Source organism: Oncorhynchus tshawytscha, linkage group LG32, assembly GCF_018296145.1.
Source record: "Oncorhynchus tshawytscha isolate Ot180627B linkage group LG32, Otsh_v2.0, whole genome shotgun sequence".
NCBI classification, from domain to species: domain Eukaryota; kingdom Metazoa; phylum Chordata; class Actinopteri; order Salmoniformes; family Salmonidae; genus Oncorhynchus; species Oncorhynchus tshawytscha.
In genome coordinates, this window is record NC_056460.1 from 12,824,144 (window position 1) to 12,846,688 (window position 22,545).

General features: G+C 42.2%; 1 protein-coding gene across 3 annotated transcripts in view; it reads left to right on the top strand.

Moving 5' to 3' along the window:
- The first annotated feature begins 12,917 nt into the window (after positions 1-12,917).
- Positions 12,918-22,545, top strand: part of LOC112230263 (VPS10 domain-containing receptor SorCS1-like) — a 155,081-nt gene continuing 145,453 nt past the window's right edge. For 2 of the 3 annotated variants that reach the window (XR_006080603.1, XR_006080604.1), the window contains exon 1: positions 12,918-13,924. Coding sequence is in view for 1 of the 3 variants with exons in the window: in XM_042310768.1 (XP_042166702.1) it covers positions 13,112-13,924 (813 nt within the window). In the remaining 2 variants the exon portion in view is untranslated. The remainder of the gene's footprint in view (positions 13,925-22,545) is intronic. The other variant, XM_042310768.1, reaches the window with a different exon arrangement.

Consider the following 22,545-nt stretch of genomic DNA (forward strand, 5'->3'; position numbering starts at 1 on the left):
CCAACTTGCCTTCCAAATACACCTCTGCTGTCTTCAATCAGGATCTCAGCGATCATTGCCTCATTGCGCTTATCCACTACGGGTCCGCGGTCAAACGACCACCCCTCATCACTGTCAAACGCTTCCTAAAACACTTCTGCGAGCATGCCTTTCTAATCGACCTGGCCCGGGTATCCTGGAAGGATATTGACCTCATCCCGTCAGTTGAGGATGCCTTGTCATTCTTTAAAAGTAACTTCCTCACCATCTTAGACAAGCATGCTTCGTTCAAAAAATGCTGAACTAAGAACAGGTCTGGTTCACTCCAGACCTAACTGCCCTCGACCAGCACAATAACATCCCGTGGAGGACTGCAATAGCATTGAATAGTCCCCGCGATATGCAACTGTTCAGGGAAGTCAGGAACCAATACACTCAGTCAGCCAGGAAAGTAAAGGCCAGCTTTTTCAAGCAGAAATTTGCATCCTGTAGCTCTAACTCCAAAAAGTTCTGGGACACTGTAAAGTCCATGGAGAACAAGAGCACTTCCTCCCAGCTGCCCACTGCACTGAGGCTAGGTAACACGGTCACCACCGATAAATCCGTGATAATCGAAAACTTCAACAAGCATTTCTCAATGGCTGGCCATGCCTTCCTCCTGGCTACCCCAACCTCGGCCAACAGCTCCACCCCCCTGCAGCTACTAGCAAATGTTCTGAAAGAGCTGCAAAACCTGGACCCATACAAATCAGCTGGGCTTGACAATCTGGACCCTCTATTTCTGAAACTGTCCGCCGCCATTGTCGCAACCCCTATTACCAGCCTGTTCAACCTCTTCTTCGTATCATCTGAGATCCCCAAGGATTGGAAAGCTGCCGCGGTCATCCCCCTCTTCAAAGGGGGAGACACCCTGGACCCAAACTGTTAGGCAGGGCAGGATGGATATAGGTCTCTATCTAAGGTCTTCGAAAGCCAAGTCAACAAACAGATCACTGACCATCTCGAATCCCACCATACCTTCTCTGCTGTGCAATCCGGTTTCCGAGCCGGTCACAGGTGCACCTCAGCCACGCTCAAGGTACTAAACGATATCATAACCGTCATCGATAAAAGACAGTACTGTGCAGCCGTCTTCATCGACCTGGCCAAGGCTTTCGACTCTGTCAATCATCATATTCTTATCGGCAGACTCAGTAGCCTCGTTTTTTTTAATGACTGCCTTGCCTGGTTCACCAACTACCTTGCAGACAGAGTTCAGTGTGTCAAATCGGAGGGCATGTTGTCCGGTCCTCTGGCAGTCTCTATGGGGGTACCACAGGGTTAAATTCTCGGGCCAACTCTTTTCTCTGTATATATCAATGATGTTGCTCTTGCTGCGGGCGATTCCCTGATCCACCTCTACGCAGACGACACCATTCTGTATACTTCTGGCCCTTCCTTGGACACTGTGTTATCTAACCTCCAAACGAGCTTCAATGCCATACAACACTCCTTCCGTGGCCTCCAACTGCTCTTAAACGCTAGTAAAATCAAATGCATGCTTTTCAACCGTTTGCTGCCCGCACCCGCACGCCTGATTAACATCACTACCCTGGATGGTTCCTACCTAGAATATGTGGACATCTATAAGTACCTAGGTGTCTGGCTAGACAGCAAACTCTCCTTCCAGACTCATATCAAATATCTCCAATCCAAAATCAAATCTAGAGTCTGCTTTCTATTTCACAACAAAGCCTCCTTCACTCACGCCGCAAAACTTACCCTAGTAAAACTGACTATCCTACCGATCCTCGACTTCGGCGATGTCATCTACAAAATAGCTTCCAATACTCTACTCAGCAAACTGGATGCAGTTTATCACAGTGCCATCTGTTTTGTTACTAAAGCACATTATACCACCCACCACTGCGACCTGTATGCTCTAGTCGGCTGGCCCTCGCTACATGTTCGTCGCCAGACCCACTGGCTCCAGGTCATCTACAAGTCTATGCTAGGTAAAGCTCCGCCTTATCTCAGTTCACTGGTCACGATGGCAACACCCACCCGTAGCACGCGCTCCAGCAGGTGTATCTCACTGATCATCCCTAAAGCCAAAACCTCATTTGGCCGCCTTTCATTCCAGTTCTCTGCTGCCTGCGACTGGAACGAATTGCAAAAATCTCTGAAGTTGGAGACTTTTATCTCCCTCACCAACTTTAAACATCTGCTATCTGAGCACCTAACCGATCGCTGCAGCTGTACATAGTCCATCGGTATATAGCCCACCCAATTTACCTACCTCATCCCCATACTGTTTTTATTTTTTTTACTTTTCTGCTCTTTTGCACACCAGTATCTCTACCTGCACATGTTCATCTGATCATTTATCACTCCAGTGTTAATCTGCTAAATTGTAATTATTCGCTCCTATGGCCTATTTATTGCCTACTTCCTCATGCCTTTTGCACACAATGTATATAGAATCGTTTTTTTCTACTATGTTATTGACTTGTTTATTGTTTACTCTATGTGTAACTCTGTGTTGTTGTCTGTTCACACTACTATGCTTTATCTTGGCCAGGTCGCAGTTGCAAATGAGAACTTGTTCTCAACTAGCCTACCAGGTTAAATAAAGGTGAAAAACAAAATGGAATGTGGGTTGATTTGGCACTCGAGTATCAATACATTACGCATACCCTTACACTGTCAACCAAGAGTCACGACTAAACCAATTCAACCTCGGTGGTGTGCAGACTGGTTTTATATTATTCTTAACGATTTCGAACAAACCAGAAAAAAATGCAACAATATGCATGTGAAACTATATATTCACAGTATTATGAATGAATTGTGGTTTATTTGGTAGCATTTCTTAGTGTGACTGATTTTACTTATTGCATTAGCACTGTACAAGTTAGAGTTGAGCCCCCTCCCCATCTCGTACTTCTGAGTGGGAGACCTCCCAGGCAGTAGCCTGTCTAGCTCACAAACTAGAAACAGGGCTCCCACTCCGACAAGGTTAATTGACCCACAGTCCCACACGGTGACATAATATCATTGACGTGACGGGGAAATGAGCGATAGAAAACCGATCGCGCAAATGCCACCATTCCTTTTTTTTTGTGTGCGGGCGCCCCATGCCGCCTTGAGCAGCTTCGCATGTCGCCTATACCTGAATTCGCTATTGCTTGGCTTGAAAAACAGTTGTTCATAGCAGCAACTTTCAGGATACAAGAAACTCACAAAAATGACGGATGATGGTGAGTCTGAAGCTCAGCCCTTCACTTAGCTATTAAAAATATTGCCTAGTCAGACCATCATTAATCTGTTGAAATCAAATTGTATTTGCCACTTGCGCCGAACACAACAGGTGTAGGTAGACCTTACCGTGAAATGCTTTCTTACCAACAATGCAATTCAAGAAATAGAGATAAGAAAATATTTACTAAATAAATGAATGTAAAAAATTACACAAAATAACGAGGCTATATACAGTGAGTACCGGTACCGAGACAGTGTGCGGGATTGCAGGTTAGTTGAGGTAATTTGTGCATGCAGGTAGGGGTAACGTGACTACACATAGATAATAAACAGGTGTCCTGGGTGATAGGCCTTATAAGGGACATACTGTTAAGCGTGCCATAGATAATTTTCGACCTTTAATTAATTGGCGATACTTCCTCAATTCCCAATTTGGAAGAAAACATGTCTTCTGAACTTCCATGGCTGGTTTCAAGGGGTTTGTTTGAATTTACAAAATAATCCGTTATTTATTTTGCTCCATGAAGTACAGTGCATTCGGAAAGTATTCAGACCCCTTGACTTTTTCCACATTTTGTTACATTAAAGCCTTATTCTAAAACGAGTTAGATAGATTAAAAATCTATCTATACACATTACCCCATAATGACAAAGGAAAAACAGTTTAAAAAAAAAAAAGTTTGCTTCCTCATTATGGGGTACTGTGTTTAGATAGATAAAAATAAAAAAATCATCAATTTTAGAATAAGGCTGTAACGTAACAAAATGTGGAAAAAGTCAAGGGGTCTGAATACTTTCTGAATGCACTATAATCCAACAACGTGTATGCCGCCATCTTATCTATTTCAAATCATCTCGTATTGATCAACACAGGATAGTGTCATGACATGCAGCCCTTTCGGGCATACACACACCCATCACAATCAATGAGAGAAGATTGGACATAGACAAGATGGTGGCGTACACATTGTGGATTATATCATGGAACAAAACATTTATTTAATTTAATAAACAGGGCAATTTCTCAATTCTATGTCCCTGCAACTTCACAACATCACCTACCTAATAATGCCTTCCATCCAGCTGGAACAGTAATAATGGTCTGACTAGGCAATATTTTTAATAGCAACCACTCAATAGGGTTTCACCTGCAGCGAAGACTAGGCCTAAATGCTAAACAGCATAACTAGGAATTACCCATTTTCCAGCTCTAAACAGAGCCTACTGTAACACTGACCTTTACTAGGACTAAGGAGTCCACCAGTACAGCTAAGGTCAACAGGGAGCCAGTTGTAAAATTGAGTTCAACCCTGAGCTGAGAGAAAAGGACAGCATTTCTACCTTTGCTCTTAAAGCTCACCCACAATGATTAACCAATGAGAATGGACATTTAATTGTTGATTAGACAAGGCAATACTATAGAAAACATGATTTTAGTTAATTGCATTCATTACTTTAAATTACCATAGTTAGTCAAGTACACTTTAGTTTAAAAGACACAGAGCTGCATAAAATAGAACATGATTAGAGCTACTACTTAGGGACACTGAAAGCAAGGCTGAGCAGCACACTAATTATCTAATTCACCACACCTGTGCAATCAACATTGGCAGCAAACAATAATGTATATAAACTCTGCGGTACAGATTATATGTATTGGCCAATGAGAGGCTTAGAAGCAACCAGTCGACCATATTGTCACTCCCCAGAAAAAGCAGTCCTCCATAGGAATGTTTCAAGGTGTCACGACTTCCGCCGAAGTTGGGTCCTCTCCTTGTTCATGCGGCGCTCGGCGTCGCCGGTCTTCTGGCCGTCATCGATCCACTTTTCATTTTCCATTTGTTTTGTCTTGTTTTTCCTCACACCTGGTTTCAATCCCCTCAATTACTTGTTGTATATTTAACCCTCTGTTCCCCCCGTGTCTTTGTGTGGGATTGTTTATTTGTAGTTCTTGTGCACGTTCCCCATGAGCGCTCGACGGGTGATTTTTGTGCCTAAGTATCTTGTTGTTCTGGATGCCGTTGGTTTCGCATAATAAGTATCCGGTTATCACCCAGTTCTGCTCTCCTGCGCCTGACTTCTCTGCCGCAAATTACGCACCCGCTACACAAGGACAACATTTCATGTGATTAAGTTGTTTTTTGTTGTAGTGGGGCCAGTAACATTAGAACTTTCAAAAAAATATTTATATGTTTAGCTTACATAATATACTTTAAAAGTATGCATTAACGTATCTGTAATAAAACAAACATGGAAAAAAAACAAATTTAGACGCTAATATATGCATTTATTAAGCCTCCAAAATATGTTTTACTATGGTGAGGAAGTGCCACGGTGTAACGGTTTTCATTAGGTGAAGTAGAGGCGGACCAAAACACAGCGTGGTTATATTGATTCATGTTTAATAAAAAAAAGATAAACACGAACACTACAAAACAATAAACGTGGAAAACCAAAAACAGCCCTATCTGGTGCAAAACACAGAGACAGGAACAATCACCCACAAACACACAGCGAAACCCAGGCTACCTAAATATGGTTCCCAATCAGAGACAATGACTACCACCTGCCTCTGATTGAGAACCATATCAGGCCAGACATAGAAATAGACAAACAAGACATCCAACATAGAATGCCCACTCAGATCACACCCTGACCAACCAAAACATAGAAACATACAAAGCAAACTATGGTCAGGGTGTGACACAAGGTGGAGGCACAGAGCCTTCAAAACAGCGCCCCAAGTCAACCATCTAGTGTATATATAAATCATTGGTAGCAAACAATACAAAAAAAGGTTTATAGTCAGAGATCTGTATATAATGACGAGGTGCTCATGTCTCCACCCTAACAATGGGAGTCGTTGTCCCAAAGGTAGGAAGGTAGAACGTCACTAGTTACCACAGCCACAATGTCAAAACCCTGCCCATTTCTACAATCTTTGAAAGGATGTCCCAGCATCAGTGGAAAAGAGCGAGAGACTGATGCGCCTATTGAAATAAAAGCCAGGCATCTGTCCATTTTTAAAGACACTCGATTCATGAATAAGTCATCATAGAGGAGCAGGGTTGAGGTAAACAATTTTTTTAAAGTCACAACTGCAAGATCTAAAACTGTGATCCCATAACAGATTGATCTGTTCTTGTCTGGTGAGTCCCAATTTGAGGCTATGCTTCCCGTTTTCAGTACAGTAGGCTTCTGAAGTAAGAGTCATTAATAATTATCATTGCTTCACTTTGAAGTCTCCCGGTAATGTTCAGTCTGCAGCAAAATATTAATATTTCAGCCCCGGTAGTGAAAGCTTTTAAAGTAGTCGCTCATCTAATCCCTCAAATGGATTAAGAGTGATCTTTTTCCCTCTCTTACCTGGGCTCCCTCCAAAAAAACTTTTCAGCAGCAGATGATGTTGATGAGAGTGCTACTAAGTTTAGTCTAGAACTGTGTTGACAGACTAATTTTTTTCTGATGGTGGATGGCTCATCTTCAGTCCCTTTGTTCTTTCCTGTTAGCAGGGCACTGCAACAGGTTGAACTAAATAAAACTAAACTGTAGCAAGTTGAACTAAATAAAACTGAACTGTAATACACTGAACTAAACAAAAACTGAACTGTAATAAGTTGAACCAAATAAAACTGAACTGTAATAAGTTGAACTAAATGAACAATAGGGCTGTGACAAATCTCTTCGTCTGACGACGAGTATGACATATCAGACCAATGCGCAGCGTGGTAAGTGTCCATGTTAATTTATTAACTGAACACACAAAAACAAAATAACTTAGTGAATGGAAGACCCGAAACAGTTCTGTAAGGTGACATACAGTAAACAGAAAACAACCAACCACAAACAAGAGTGGGAAAACAGGCTACCTAAGTATGGTTCTCAGTCAGAGATTGACAGCTGCCTCTGATTGGGAACCATACCAGGCCAAATACATAGAAATACCAAACATAGAACAAAAACATTGAATGCCCACCCCAACTCACGCCCTGACCAACATAAAATAGAAACATACAAAAGGAACTAAGGTCAGGACGTGACAGTACCCCCCCCCCCAAAGGTGCGGACTCCGGCCGCAAAACCTAACCCCATAGGGGAGGTTCTGGGTGGACATCTCTGGAGCGGGACGTGGACCCCACTCCACTATAGTCTTGGCCAACTTAAGTGGCGCCTTTGGAACGGCGACCCTCGCCGCCAACCTCGGACTGGGGACCCTTACAGCGGGCCCCGAATAGACGGAAGATTCCGGCAGCGCCGGACAGGCGGGAGACTCCGGCAGCGCCGGAGTGAAGGGCGCCTCCGGCAGCTCCTGACTGAAGGGCGCCTCCGGCAGCTCCTGACTGACGGGCGGCTCTGGCAGTAAACAACGGTAGTTTAGTGACATCAAACAGACTTGATGGAAATGACATTAAAAAAAACAACAGAATATTCAGTACTCTATAAGAAATTGGAGCTTCTAGAAAGCCGGAACAAATCTATAGATTTGTGTGATTTGACTTGATTTATTCCTGTTAGCCCCTAGTGGAGCAAGGGCCCTCATGCTTCTAGCTTTCTTTGTGAATTCTACTTATTTCCTAAACCTTCTCAAAGGAACCACTGTGTATAAAAGATCATTATTTATTCTCATTGTTGTTGATAATAACTGCAACCATTTACAAAGGCAGCTCGATAGTCCAATTAAGTACCCTGCAAGAAAACATACATTTGGAGGCTTAAGTGAATTAAGGAGAGTACAATAAGGGCTTGATCAAGTACAGGTGGGTTGCTCCCAAATTGCACAGTGTTGCAAAACAAACCTCTGTTCAAGATCACCCAATGTGAAAAATGTAAAACAAAATAAATTATATTCACTCTCCACAAGGTAATACATTTTTTTTTAACTATCTGGCATACTAACACCCTTCAGTGTGTGTCACACCCTGACCATAGAGAGCCATTGTTTGTTTCTCTATGGTGTAGTAGGTCAGGGCGTGACTAGGTGGTGATCTAGTATATCTATGTCTATGTTGTGTTCTAGTTTCTTTTTCTATGTTGGTGTTTAGTATGATTCCCAATTAGAGGCAGCTGGTAATCGTTGTCTCTAGTTGGGGATCATATTTAAGTAGTTATTTTTCCCACCTGTGATTGTGGGATCTTGTTTATGTGTAGTTGCCTGTGAGCACTCCATTGTCTTCACGTTTCGTTCATTCTTTATTGTTTTTGTGCGTTTCAGCTAATACAACTTGTGGAAACCATATCATGCTGCACCTTGGTCCGATATTCTTACGACGAACGTGACAGTGTGTTGAACAAGAAAGTCTCTGACGGTATATTCTATTGGCTGGCTTCAGTGGGTCCTTGTTATAACAGCTACTGTACATGTATAATGCTTTTATGACCAAGGCTTTTGGTTTCAGCTGGATGACATCATTGCTATGGCTTTGTTCATTAGGGGAGATCTCTCATTGCCATAAAACCTGGGTCTCTCAGTTCTGTTTAAATGGATAATCAAATTATCCATGTCCCCAATGCTTCACTATATCCACCAGACCTTGGGGTCGATTCAATTCAAACTGAGCCAATTTAGAGGAGAGGAATTGAAGTTTGAATCATGAATTGGAAACGGGGGTGTTAACTTAACCACCCACGGTCAAGCCTACTTTTGTGACTTTTCATTCATAGCAATTGGGCTTCTGATTCTCCCAAAGTCTGACTTTGAGTTTGAAACCTCATATTGTTATGGATGGACGGTCGGGCAATTAATCTTTCCTAGAAACAAACATCCCAAAACAGTGGAAATTGAAAGTGTTGAACTCAGCTGTTGAACTCTTCTCAATGAGTCACTGTCAACTGATTGCTCCTGACCCGACGATTGAACCCGGCAGAGCCCCACAGAGGGTGAATACCAAATAAAGGCTGTAATACGGGAAACATCTCCATTCAATAGAACTCTCTGTTTGAGACTCCACAAAGTGGAAAGAAAAGAACCATTCACTTGATCTCTTGTCTTTTCTAGCTTTTCCTGGAGCTGGAGACTTTAGATTTTTTTCCAAGACTTCAGTTCCTCCTTTTCACCTTTATTCTAGTCACCACTTGTTCTCTTCTTACCCCTTTAGAAAAAGATCCCTTTGGCTGCGTTTAGACAGGCAGACCAATTTTGGTCTTTTTTTCCCCACAAGTTGGTCTTTTAACCAAAATATCTGATGTGAAAGGATGTCATGTGATTGGTCAAAAGACCAATAAGTGGGAAAAAAATATCAGAATTGGGCTGCCTGTCTAAACGCAGCCTGGACAACTTCCTTGTTCGAGAGCTACTTTTACGAAGGGAATGTTTTGGCATTTAACTATATAAAAAGCCATGGCTTTTCTAGTTTGTGTCTGGCGATTTCAATTACTTGTTTGTATTGGTGTTGCAGGCCTGTTTAACAGAGCCAAGGGTTTTTATGATAGGCTATCTGTGGCTGTGGTGTTGAAATGTGGCCCTGGTAGCTAAACTAAATCAAATCAAATGTATTTATATAGCCCTTCGTACATCAGCTGATATCTCAAAGTGCTGTACAGAAACCCAGCCTAAAACCCCAAACAGCAAGCAATGCAGGTGTAGAAGCACGGTGGCTAGGAAAAACTCCCTAGAAAGGCCAAAACCTAGGAAGAAACCTAGAGAGGAACCAGGCTATGTGGGGTGGCCAGTCCTCTTCTGGCTGTGCCGGGTGGAGATTATAACAGAACATGGCCAAGATGTTCAAATGTTCATAAATGACCAGCATGGTCGAATAATAATAAGGCAGAACAGTTGAAACTGGAGCAGCAGCACGGCCAGGTGGACTGGGGACAGCAAGGAGTCATCGTGTCAGGTAGTCCTGGGGCATGGTCCTAGGGCTCAGGTCCTCTGAGAGAGAGAAAGAAAGAGAGAAGGAGAGAATTAGAGAACACACACTTAGATTCACACAGGACACCGAATAGGACAGGAGAAGTACTCCAGATATAACAAACTGACCCTAGCCCCCCGACACATAAACTACTGCAGCATAAATACTGGAGGCTGAGACAGGAGGGGTCAGGAGACACTGTGGCCCCATCCGAGGACACCCCCGGACAGGGCCAAACAGGAAGGATATAACCCCACCCACTTTGCCAAAGCACAGCCCCCACACCACTAGAGGGATATCTTCAACCACCAACTTACCATCCTGAGACAAGGCTGAGTATAGCCCACAAAGATCTCCGCCACGGCACAACCCAAGGGGGGGACGCCAACCCAGACAGGATGACCACATAGATGACCACAACTAGGGAAATGCAGGGACGCAGTAAAACTAATTGAATTCCAAATGTATGAGTAAAGTTGTATCTATGTAGCATGGAGGCCCAGTTGATCAGCTGTCACAGAAACTTCTAACCAGAAATAACAATTCTAGCCTAAAAAAGGGGGTTCTGTGACTAAGTTACATTTCATGTAACTATTTGGGTTACAAACGAGACATACATTAGCTTGTTTTTGAAAGTCCTCCAGTGACGTTCGTTATATGTCCTTTAGAAATCTTACTCAACATATTCTAAGGATAGTCTGAATCACCCACACTTCTACAGTCCTCTACAGTCACCTTCAGTCAGATGGCATCTTAAACTTAACCAATGTCCTTATGCGTCCTGATACTGTACCTCCTTTCTCCCAGTCCCTCTGTCTGTGTGACTCATTGACCTTGTCGTGCATTCATAGTCCACGTGCATACTAGTACAGTCTGAATATCATATTCTGCAACATCCTCCAAATCCATTTCTGCTATTGACAGGGCATTGATTCTGTGTGAATGGATGACGTGTCCAGACTTGGATGTGAGATGATGGGGTGTGAGACTGTACCACCCACTCACACACATGCAGGTGCACACACACACACACACACACACACACACACACACACACACACACACACACACACACACACACACACACACACACACACACACACATAGCGATGGACATGATGATGGGAGTGATGGTGATTGAAGAGATGGTTGCCTGGCCGAGTATGTGTGTGTGTGTGTGTGTGCCTGTGTGCACACTGGGGGAAGAACCACTTGATAAGTGTCTTCCAGCCACATGGGGCCTGTCCATCACAGGACCATTAATCCAATCCAAAACGTCTGCTTAATGCAGTGTGCCACGGAGAGAGGCAATACTTCATTTATTTTAGGTCTATGGTAGGACGTCAGGGGATTTAACACTTTAGGCCACCAAGAGGGAAGAAACATTCCAGTACAATGGGAATGATATTGGAATTATATACCAATGATGGAGAATGAAATGTTAAAAGTACAAGTTGGGAATTGGATAGCCTACCACTGATCACAGTCCTTAAAAAAATACCATTAGATCGGTTTTTAATCTGAGGTCGATGTTTTAGGCTACTTGGATGAAAGCCATGAAAATATTTTTAAATCTCTATTTATTGGATCAACAACTCGTTATGTATGAATAGAAATAAAAACAACAACAACTGAACAACTGTCAAGGTGGTTTGTGTTCATTTGTCTTTCCCTCTGTGCATTTAAACGCTCATCAGCACAACAATTATCGCATACATAATGCATAGCCTATCACGTCCAAACAAACAGCTACATTTCTGGCGTGTTTGTGTTTCCCCCAAAGTTACTGTCATTGACTGTTTGCACAGTCTATAGGGACCTATGCCTTTTTAAATGGTAATACTCTTATTTCTGATGTGTGAAAATAACCTAACAGTATCTAATTATGATAATCGTACCTAGGCTATGTGTTTACTCTAGTGTTTTTCACAGGTGGCATCTCACGTTATGAAACATATTCAGATAAAAACAATTAATTATTGACAGCGTCAATTTGGCACGGGGGCACGTTCTAGCAAGTCCCAGGTGAACTTGAGTCTCTTCTAGATATCGGATGTGTCACGTAGGCTAGTGAACGACCTCACATTGCTTATGATGCCTTCACATCACATGTAGAGAGATAATCTATAGCAGTGGTTTCAAACTCATTCCAGGAGGGTCGCGTGTCTGCGGGTTTTTGGTTGTTCCTTTCAACTAAGACCTAGACAACCAGGTGAGGGGAGTTCATTACTAATTTGTGACCATAATTCATCAATCAAGTACAAGGGTGGAGCGAAAACCCGCAGTCACTCGGCCATCTGGAATGAGTTTGATACATGTGATCTGAAGCATATATTCTATGCCCATATAGAGGTTATTTAAATCTTAATAAACAATACCTCTATGTGATCCGTGACATTATGTATAATTGGGGTTTAATTCAAATGTTATAATTTCGGAACAACCCCCCTTCCTAATAGCAATAGCACGACTATAACTTTAAATCAATTAGATAGATTCACAATGAATATAACTATTCTCTTTCATCTTCTGAGAAATGTGATTGAGCAGTTGACTCTTATGCACAGTAAACCTAGGCCTACTGGTAGATACAATCTACAGCTGTTAGGGATATTGTCAACAAGACCATAGTAACAGACAACAACATTGACAAAGGACTCATATACAAAATAGTATTTAAATATAGATCGAATAAGATTACTATTACATACGTACGATAAATGCTAACAAACGATTTATTACGAAATTATTAATGCGTTGTTCTGGGTGAGGGGAAAAAAACAGGCGCAAGAAGAAATCTCGCCTATCTTTTCCCCCGGATACTGCCAGCTCCTCCCCCGCGCGCGCAAGGCTTCATTCGATCAAATCCTTCATCTGGGACCACTTCGCCGAGTCGCACTTTTTAACACTGCAGAACAATTGGACGAGCCACAACTTGCGACGAGTTCTGTTGCTTAACATCAATTACAGTCACAAAGGGGAGAGAAGAAGAGAGTAAAAAAAAGACTTGTATCCAGACTGAGTATCTTTCTCTGCCACCAGCTATGGAGAGGGGGGTCAGATTATGCCCTATTTGGCACACCAGCGTTTTCTGGTTTCTGCTTTTGATAATGCTATCTTTCTTTCTAGCCGCTAAATCAGAGATAACTTGCAGATCATGTCAGCCGGGAGATAAGGGGCGTATTATGGAATTACTGCTTAAAACGGACACACGAGAATTCGCAACAGGGCACGGAGGGGAAGTTATTGGAAATGGAGACGGGACAACTGCTTCACGGAGTTTAAATTCTGCAAGTGCGGAAACTCAACAGCTTGATTGCGCAGCTGGATCCGATGCATGCATCCAGGGGAAATACATATACTCAAGGCGAAAACGGAATACTGACATACTGCTCCGTTCCAAGAACGCACTACTCGATGGAGGAATGCAATACGGTGGTGGTAAACAGAGAAAATTCACCCCGCGCGGTGAGTACAAAGTTTCCAACCTGAAAATGAACCGTCATGTAGGCAATACAGATGTCGGGAAGGCTCGCGCAGATTTAATTCCCGGCGTCTCACACAAGCACCGAGTTCGTAGGGACAGCCCGGGAGCTAATATTGGGGATGTTAAAGTGAAGTCCTCCGGCTTACCCCAGAGAAGGGAGACACTGCCTCTGAGTTACTCGCGAGAGGGCATCACCTCACGGACTGGGCGCAGCAGAGTGACACGGTCCGAATTGCGATGGAGCAACGAGGACAGAAGATCGGCCAGTTCGAGGCAGGACGAACTCAAACTCACCAGTTCAACCTTCGCATTGACCGGAGATTCCTCTCACAATCAAGCCATGGTGCACTGGTCTGGGCAAAACAGCAGTGTAAGTGAATACTTGTACAGTTGTTTTAAAATAATATTTGGCCTATGTGCGCATTCACGCAGCGCATCAATGGAGATAAAATGTAGCCATCAGTTTGACTTTGATGAAATTGCCAATAATTTAGGCCTACGAAAGGTGTGTGCGTGCGTGCGTGCGTGAGTGTGATGGAGCGCGCATATAGTGTGAGATTCCCAGGATTCATTCCGAGGCAACTGTGCATGCTGTCATCCCCAGTATAATTGCCAAAGCCTATTCGACATGCATCTCTTTTGTTGTTAAGTGATATCAGCAAGTGACTGAACAATCATCGAACAAATCATGGCAGAGACAATCAAGACAGTTAACACAATCACCTCAGCATTTACTTCTCCTAGACAGTTTCCCCATGCTTTGCAGAGAGAATCGGTTTGACCCTCCTCCCCATTCCTCATTACCCACTCGTAGTCCTGTCTGTAACGAAACTGATTTCATTTCAACACATCACCAGCCCCCAGTTAGTCATGGCAGAAGTGACATCCCCCATGCCTCCAGGTGTTTCTGAGGGGGCATGAAAAACCAACTTCCAAAGTTTGACCGTATGCACTTGCGGTGGGGGGATATCAAATACACCAACATATATTACCTATTTCTTCTGTCGGGGCAGTAGTAACTAATGGTCATCCTAGGCTCTTGTCAAGGGTTTCCCAATACAAAGTGGTGCACATTTTTGTTCCTACCCAGCGCTAACACGCTACTGTACTGAACTGTACTCTATACTGTATTGAACTCTACTCTACTTTACTGAACTGTACTCTATACTGGATTGAACTCTACTGTACTGAACTGTACTCTATACTGTATTGAACTCTACTCTACTTTACTGAACTGTACTCTATACTGGATTGAACTCTACTCTACTGAACTGTACTGAACTGTACTCTACTGTGCTGAGCTTTGATGTCCAAACTTATGATTGGTTCAGATTTGTCCGGTTTCAACTCTACTCTACTCTATACTGTAATGAACTCTACTGTTCTGTTCTGTGCTTTACTGTGCTGAACTTTGATGTCCAAACTTGTGAAACATAGACATCTATGATTGGGTCAGATTTTGTCCGGTTTGGACCAACCAAATTGGGTTTTATTTGGGGGCAGAGCTAATAAAAATAATAGCCAGTGTGTGGAGTTATACCCAGGGTGTAAGGTCCTGGGTGTCGTGAGGGTGAAATCAGGCGCAGGAAAGCAGAGTTCAATAAAGTGCTTTTTTAATGCACACACGGTGAACTACAGTCACCCCACTTACGGGTGCTCAAACCAAATGCCCCAGACACGAAAACAGTCTAGCACTAAATACACGAACATGTACATGTAATGCAAACACCAGGGTTACCGCAATCAATCCCGCACAAAGAACCAGGCGGGCCGGCTGACTAATAAAGCCTCACTAATTATAACCAACTCAAAACAGGTGTACTCAATAAACACATAAGGAGGGGGAGAAAATAATCAGTGGCAGCTAGTAGGCCGGCGACGACGACCACCGAGCGCCACCCGAACGGGAAGGGGAGCCACCTTCGGTCGGAGTCGTGACACAGGGACCCATGATGAAATTCCATTTCTGTAATTCTGTTACCGGGTGTCAATTCAAGTCAATAGCTGTGTTCGAATACTCATACTAACTAGAGGTCGGCCGATTATGATTTTTCAACGCCGATACCGAATATTGAAGGACCAAAAAAAAGCCGATGCCGATTAATCGGACGATTTTTAAAAAAAACTATAAAAAAAAATATATTTTTTAAAATTATAATTATTATTATTTTTTACAACAATACTGAATGAACACTTATTTTAACTTAATATAATACATAAATAAAAATCCATTTAGCCTCAAATAAATAATGAAACATGTTAAATTTGGTTTAAATAATGCAAAAACAAAGTGTTGGAGAAGTAAAAGTGCAATATGTGCCATGTAAAAAAGCTAACGTTTGAGTTCCTTGCTCAGAACATGAGAACATATGAAAGTTGGTGGTTCCTTTTAACATGAGACTTCAATATTCCAAGGTAAGAGGTTTTAGGTTGTAGTTTATATAGTATTAATAGAAATATTTCTCTATACCATTTGTATTTCATATACCTTTGACTATTGGATGTTCTTATAGGCACTATAGTATTGCCAGTGTAACTCCCAGCTAACTAGCTAGCCATTTCACATCGGTTACACCAGCCATTAGGCTGATAGGCTTGAAGTCGTGAAGAGCTGCTGGCAAAACGCACGAAAGTGCTGTTTGAATGAATGCTTATGAGCCTGCTGCTGCCTACCATCGCTCAGTCAGACTGCTCTATCAAATCATAGTCTTAATTATAACATAACACACAGAAATACGAGCCTTTGGTCATTAATATGGTCAAATCCGGAAACAATCATTTCGAAAACAAAACGTTTATTATTTCAGTGAAATACGGAACCGTTCGGTATTTTATCTAACGGGTGGCATCCCTAAGTCTAAATATGCTTGTTACATTGCACAACCTTCAATGTTATGTCATAATTACGTAAAATTCTGGCAAATTAGTTCACAATGAGCCAGGCTGCCCAAACTGTTGCAATACCCTGACTCTGCTTGCAATGAACGCAAGAGAAATGACACAATTTCACCTGGTTAATATTGCCTGCTAACCTGGATTTCTTTTAGGTAAATATGCAGGTTTAAAAATATATACTTCTGTGTACTGATTTTAACAAAGGCATTGGTGTTTATGGTTAGGTACAGTCGTCCAACGATTGTGCTTTTTTCGCAAATGCGCTTTTGTTAAATCGTCCCCCAGTGTTGCATCGATTATATGCAACGCAGGACACACTAGATAAACTAGTAATATCATCAACCATGTGTAGTTATAACTAGTGATTATGATTGATTGATTATTTTTTACAAGATAAGTTTAATGCTAGCTAGCAACTTACCTTGGCTTCTGCTGCATTCGCGTAACAGGCAGGCTCCTCGTGGAGTGCAATGAGAGGCAGGTGGTTAGAGAGTTGGACTAGTTAACTGTAAGGTTGCAAGATTGAATCCCCGAGCTGAAAAGGTGAAAATCTGTCATTCTGCACCTGAACAAGGCAGTTAACCCACCGTTCCTAGGCCGTCATTGAAAATAAGAATGTGTTCTTAACAGACTTGCCTAGTTAAATAAAGGTATTAAAAAAATCGGCGCCCGAAAATACCGATTTCCGATTGTTATGAAAACTTGAAATCGTCCCTAATTAATTGGCCATTACGATTAATCGGTCGACCTCTAATACTAACTTTACTATTTGTGACGTAAATTGAGAATGTAGTATGCTTATTGGTCATAGTATGGATATAGTTAGTATGCCAAAAGTTCCCGGATGTCGTACTACATTCGCCAAAATATAAAGTATACACGCAGTGGACACTATTTCCGTACTTTTAGGGCCGATCATGCAATTCTTCAGGAAATAGGCATGGCTTCACAACATTTTCAGATTTGAAGAAAATGGCGGAAAATATGCAGCTGAAGTGCAAAGATAAAAATGAATTGTTTTAACTAATTATGACAGATGGTGAGCAATGTAATAAAGTAATGCTGCACGTTATGTTGGCTGATAATGTGTTGTCTACGCTATCCTTACGAACCGCATAGTATATCATTACAGCAGTAGGTACTACCGGTATGTTAGCTAGCTACTTCGTTAGTTGGTTACTAATACATTGAACTTGCCAGTATATTAACTATATGCTATCTAACTAACTACCCAATGTTTATTGACTTGATTATTCACGTCATTCTTAGCTAAGTGGTATAGTAGTTGTGATTTCTCAATGGACATAAATTCACTCTGGCTATCTACTCCAATTTCAGAGCACTCTCGTCTGAGTGAGCCAGAGCGTGGAAAAATGGATGAATTTACGAACGCTCAACACCCATTTAATATGGCCGGGGTCATTAAACATCGTCAAAAAAGCCCAATTAAATTGTTGCCAGCAGCACAGTTACAGGCACCAACCAACGCTCTGGATAACATGCAAACAGCCTAACCATCTCTGCTGTGGCGAGAAGAGGTTGCATAGCAACAGAATCAACTTCCGGTAGACAGTATGCTCAACTGAAAGGATATCGTTTGTTTACAGTAAAATGAACTAATAGTATGTAGTATATACTCATTAAGTATGTAGTATACAGTATGTTAGTATGGCTGTGTTCGAATACCCAATCTGTCATGTCATAGCTGACACCTCGTTCTTTCTGCAGACATCGTTGAATCTGAATTCGAAGCAGATATTTACATTTTTTGGGAAAAACGTGGACACAAAAAAAAAAAACAAGGGAGATGTTACCAAACTTAGCATCTGCACAGTTCTTCCAGTAAATGTGTTGGTTTGTTAAACTTTGAAATCAATGTTTTTTGTTTGACATACATTTGAATAGAAAAAATTGAGTCTCAGCGTAATTCTGTAACCATGGAATTGCTCAGCAGCATCACCACCATCTAGTCACATGGAACCTGTGCTGTTTTGTGATATGAATAGATTGGGTTCTAATTGTGTGCAACTGTGAAACAATTCCCCCCTCTCTTCTCGCTTGTGACGCAAGCAACTTTGGAATGAGCAAGAATAGATCCTCTGCATTAAATATGTAGAGTTGTTGCTGTATGCAGAAATAAATAGAGACTTAGATTTTTCCCATCTGAGCACAAGTGCAAATAAACATATGAGTTGACGATGCTTCATGGAGGAGAAATGGAAGTGTCTGTCTGTCCGTCTGTCGTTATATGGGATGTATGCTGCATCGGCTGTATATCTAACCTATTGGGCATTTACATAGTTAAGGGTATTAATGTTCCCATATGCTTTGTGTGTGTTTGAGCCAGATTTTAATATGAAGGAATGTGCCTTCTCATGATAGCCCAAGAGACAGTGGTGGATTAAGTGATGGAGAGATGGAGTCATGCAGTAAAAGAGATGGGAGGTCTGTGTGTGTGTGTGTTAAATACTGTATGATTTTACATGTAGATAATGGATGATTCATCTGATCATATCCAGTAAGATGAAACAAACAAAAAAAGTTCAATTAAGGAGCTGAGATAATTTGTACATTCTGATCATTGTTAGGAGAGACGTTGGGACAAGTTTGGGATTTTAAATCTCATGGAAAGGTTACAGCAAAAATGCCAGAGTCCCAACGGGGGATATGTGGCACTGGCATATTCCTTGCATGCACATAAAAGTGTGTCAGGAGACTGCATATTTACATTATTGAAATGTCAGGGCATTAAGTACTTTGCTTGTCACTCAAGATAACAAGATGCAGCCTGACACATAGTCAATCCATGTAACAAGTTTACTCCGCAGCTTTGGACTGCCTCGGAAGATGTAGAATGTGCCCACATGCATCATGGGTATTAATATGGATTGAGTGGTATGGAAGTCAATAGCTCCATCACGAATTGACCCCGCCTTATCCACTTGTGGAGATCTGATAGGTTAGGTAGAAGTTTTACTATATTTCTTACACCAATCAAATTCTCTCAGATCTCCACAAGTGCGTAGGCTGTAGGGCTTAGTGGTCCATTTGAGATTGGGCCAACGTAGCGTTGAAGCTTCATCCTTGAATTCATGTTGCCACAGTTCTCCTCAGTATCGGGTATTGCTCAGAAACATCTTCACTTTAGTCATAGCAGATCTGGGTTTAAATAGTATTTGTTTTCTGTCAAATGCTTCAGCTGTGCTTGACTGAGCTTGCCTGGCGCAATGGAACCAATGGAATAGTCCCAGAAGTGCCAACCCCGCCCATCTGGGACTTCATGAACCCAGGTCTGAGTCATAGAACCAGAATCAATGAACCAGAACCAAAGCCAGACTTGAACAAAGCCAGGAGCCATACACTGATTCCATTTTCCCAGTTGAGGCAGTTCTTTCTCAAGACAAAGACAAAACCCATACTGAAAATGAAACGAGTTCTTAGCCATACAATGATCAAACAAAAGCATTTGTCAGAGAAGTTTCTTTTTGAGCCGAACAGAAGAAGAAAATCAAATGTTTTAGTAGCCAATTAGTGAGTGAGTTGATCACATGAAGTTGGTGGCGAAGTGTGTTGTGAGAAACCATCTCTCACCAGCTGTCTCGGTTTGACGACGCTCTCACTCTGGCTGTTCCTATGTGTTGAAGGAATCTATTTATGGTTCTGTACAGCTGTCGTCTCGTACAGCAGTGGTGGCACATTTACAGCATAAAAAAGAGAAACAGTCCTCTTTCAAACTAACATCTCTGATGTTTTTCTGCCTCATCAAATGTTCTGTAATTTGCTCGTTTTCCAACAATTTGATGGTGTCAACGGGTCCCGCTTTCAATAGTGGCCACGGCGTAGCTAGTCGTGTTAAACCAAGTACAACCTGTTATCCAAGATGGCTGAAAATCAAACAGGCAATTTAAATGAGCCGTATGGTAAACTGACAGACCCACACAATCAGGGCCACAGCAGTTGAATAAGAGAACACAACCATTGAAATGTACTATTACATATTCATTGGCCCTGTCAGAGAGGAGTTTGTGTTTGATGTTGCTATTTCTTTCCATTCATTTGTCACTTTATTATTATCCTGCACCACCAACTGTGCTGTCCCTGTATTCCCACTCCTCACACCCCAACTCCCATGTACAAAACAGTGAGTCACGGAGTGATATCACTTGAATACGAACAACAATAACAGCAGCCTAACAAAGGCGCAGTGCAATCCACTCTTTCAATTGTCCCCCATCTCCAAAAGGAAGAAGGTATAGAAACACATTTACTTGCATTGCAATGGGATTCCCTCCACACCACAGGGGCTAAGGATAGGACTGAGCAACGGGTAAATATCTGGTCATATTCTATAACAGATACAAATGTTTGTCATTATGTGCTACATTCAACAGTTGAATGTGGTGTTTGGTTGGTGGTTGTGGGACTTTACACTAATATTTATTTGTGTAGACAGACATACAATCTTCTGATAAATACTCTTTCAATGCCATATGATTGGCTTATTATCTCACTAGAGAACACTTCCCAAGCTCTGTCCCCCCCCTCCCTCCCACTGGTAGGAGAGTTAACTCTGGTGTCTGTGTCTGTCTGGGATAATTGAGCCACAGGGTATGTGCTGGGTCAGGCACTGATCAGGCGGCGGGCCCAGGGAGGCCGTCACGGTCCGCTAGCCAGCGTTTATTTACCGGTCTGGCTAACACAGCCCTTCCTCGTTTGCCTGTAAACAAAACCCACCAGGCCCAGGTTTGTGCATTGTTTCTCACTTTTCTTTCTCAGACAACTCCCAGAGGAATTATTCACAAATAATAAAGACAGCCTGAGTTGGAAAACCTTATTAACCAAATCTAGTAGCGATATTGAAAGCATCAGCTTTCCTTGTTGTTATAGAGCCCCAGACTCTGCATGCATGGACAAATAATAAAACCGAGTTTATAAGTAATGTACCTGGGTAGCACTCTAATCCTCACCCTAGGAGGCCTCAGGAGTGCACACCTCATTTCAGTAAGTGCCCTTCCCCTACCTCCCACCCTCCTCCACTCACACTCGCTTTTGGATCCTGTGTCAATCATATTTTGATATGATTTCATCATCTTTCATGTTTGCTTGCCCTGGACAATATTCCAGGTCCCTATAGTGTTAAGTGAAGTAGATTAGTTATTTACCAATAGAGATTGAATCAAGTAAAAGCCAACTGGTAGATGATGCTTGCTGAGAGCTTGGGGGTAAATAGATTGCGGGGCTGTAATCACTGGTGGTTCAATTTCAAGGGTTATCAGTGTAACGCTATGCTATTTCCAGGGGATTGTAGGTGAAATAATTGGGTTTAAAATGCATGGTTTGGTGTCGGAAAGCAGTGATGGGAAGCCATTGTAGCACATTACTGCTGTAAAAGAAAATGTACTTATCTATCTTATCTGTTGTTAACCATACAATTTATTATTTAATTCAAACCGATTCATTTGGAATATGTTTACAGATTTTAAGGTTTGCACGAGCCAATTCAGCTGAAATGAACAACAAAACATTTGTCATATTCCTTTTTGAAAGTACCCCCTAGTCGACCTTTTTTGACAAATGTTGATTTATTCGGATACCTAACTCGCACTCAACAGTCAGTGGTGCAGTCATACAAGTGCTAGTTCTCCCTCTCAGCACATCACACATCTGGATGGGTTCCCTCTTCATAGTATCCAGTGACACGTCATATACCAGGCAGGTAGTGGTGGTGGCATATTATCCTAAAGCCATCTCACGTGCACACACATACACACGGAGGTAGACGGCGATGGACATGATGATGGGAGTGATGGTGATTGAGGAGCTGCCTGGCTGTGTGTGTGTGTTTGTGTGTGCTGTGTGGGAGAGATGAGAGGTGTGCTTAGCAGGGCCATGCCATTAGAGGTGCATTGAAGCACGGTGCAAAGGCCTGGCTTCAAGGTGGAACACGATCAGGCTCTGTGAGAATTCATCACTGTTCGGATATCGGCCTATGATTTATGTATGTACTGAAGAGTAGGCAGACATCTGAGGATGACTCAAATATGGAAGGGGATAATAAGAATGACTGAATTATGAGTCAGATTTTTCCTTCTGCAG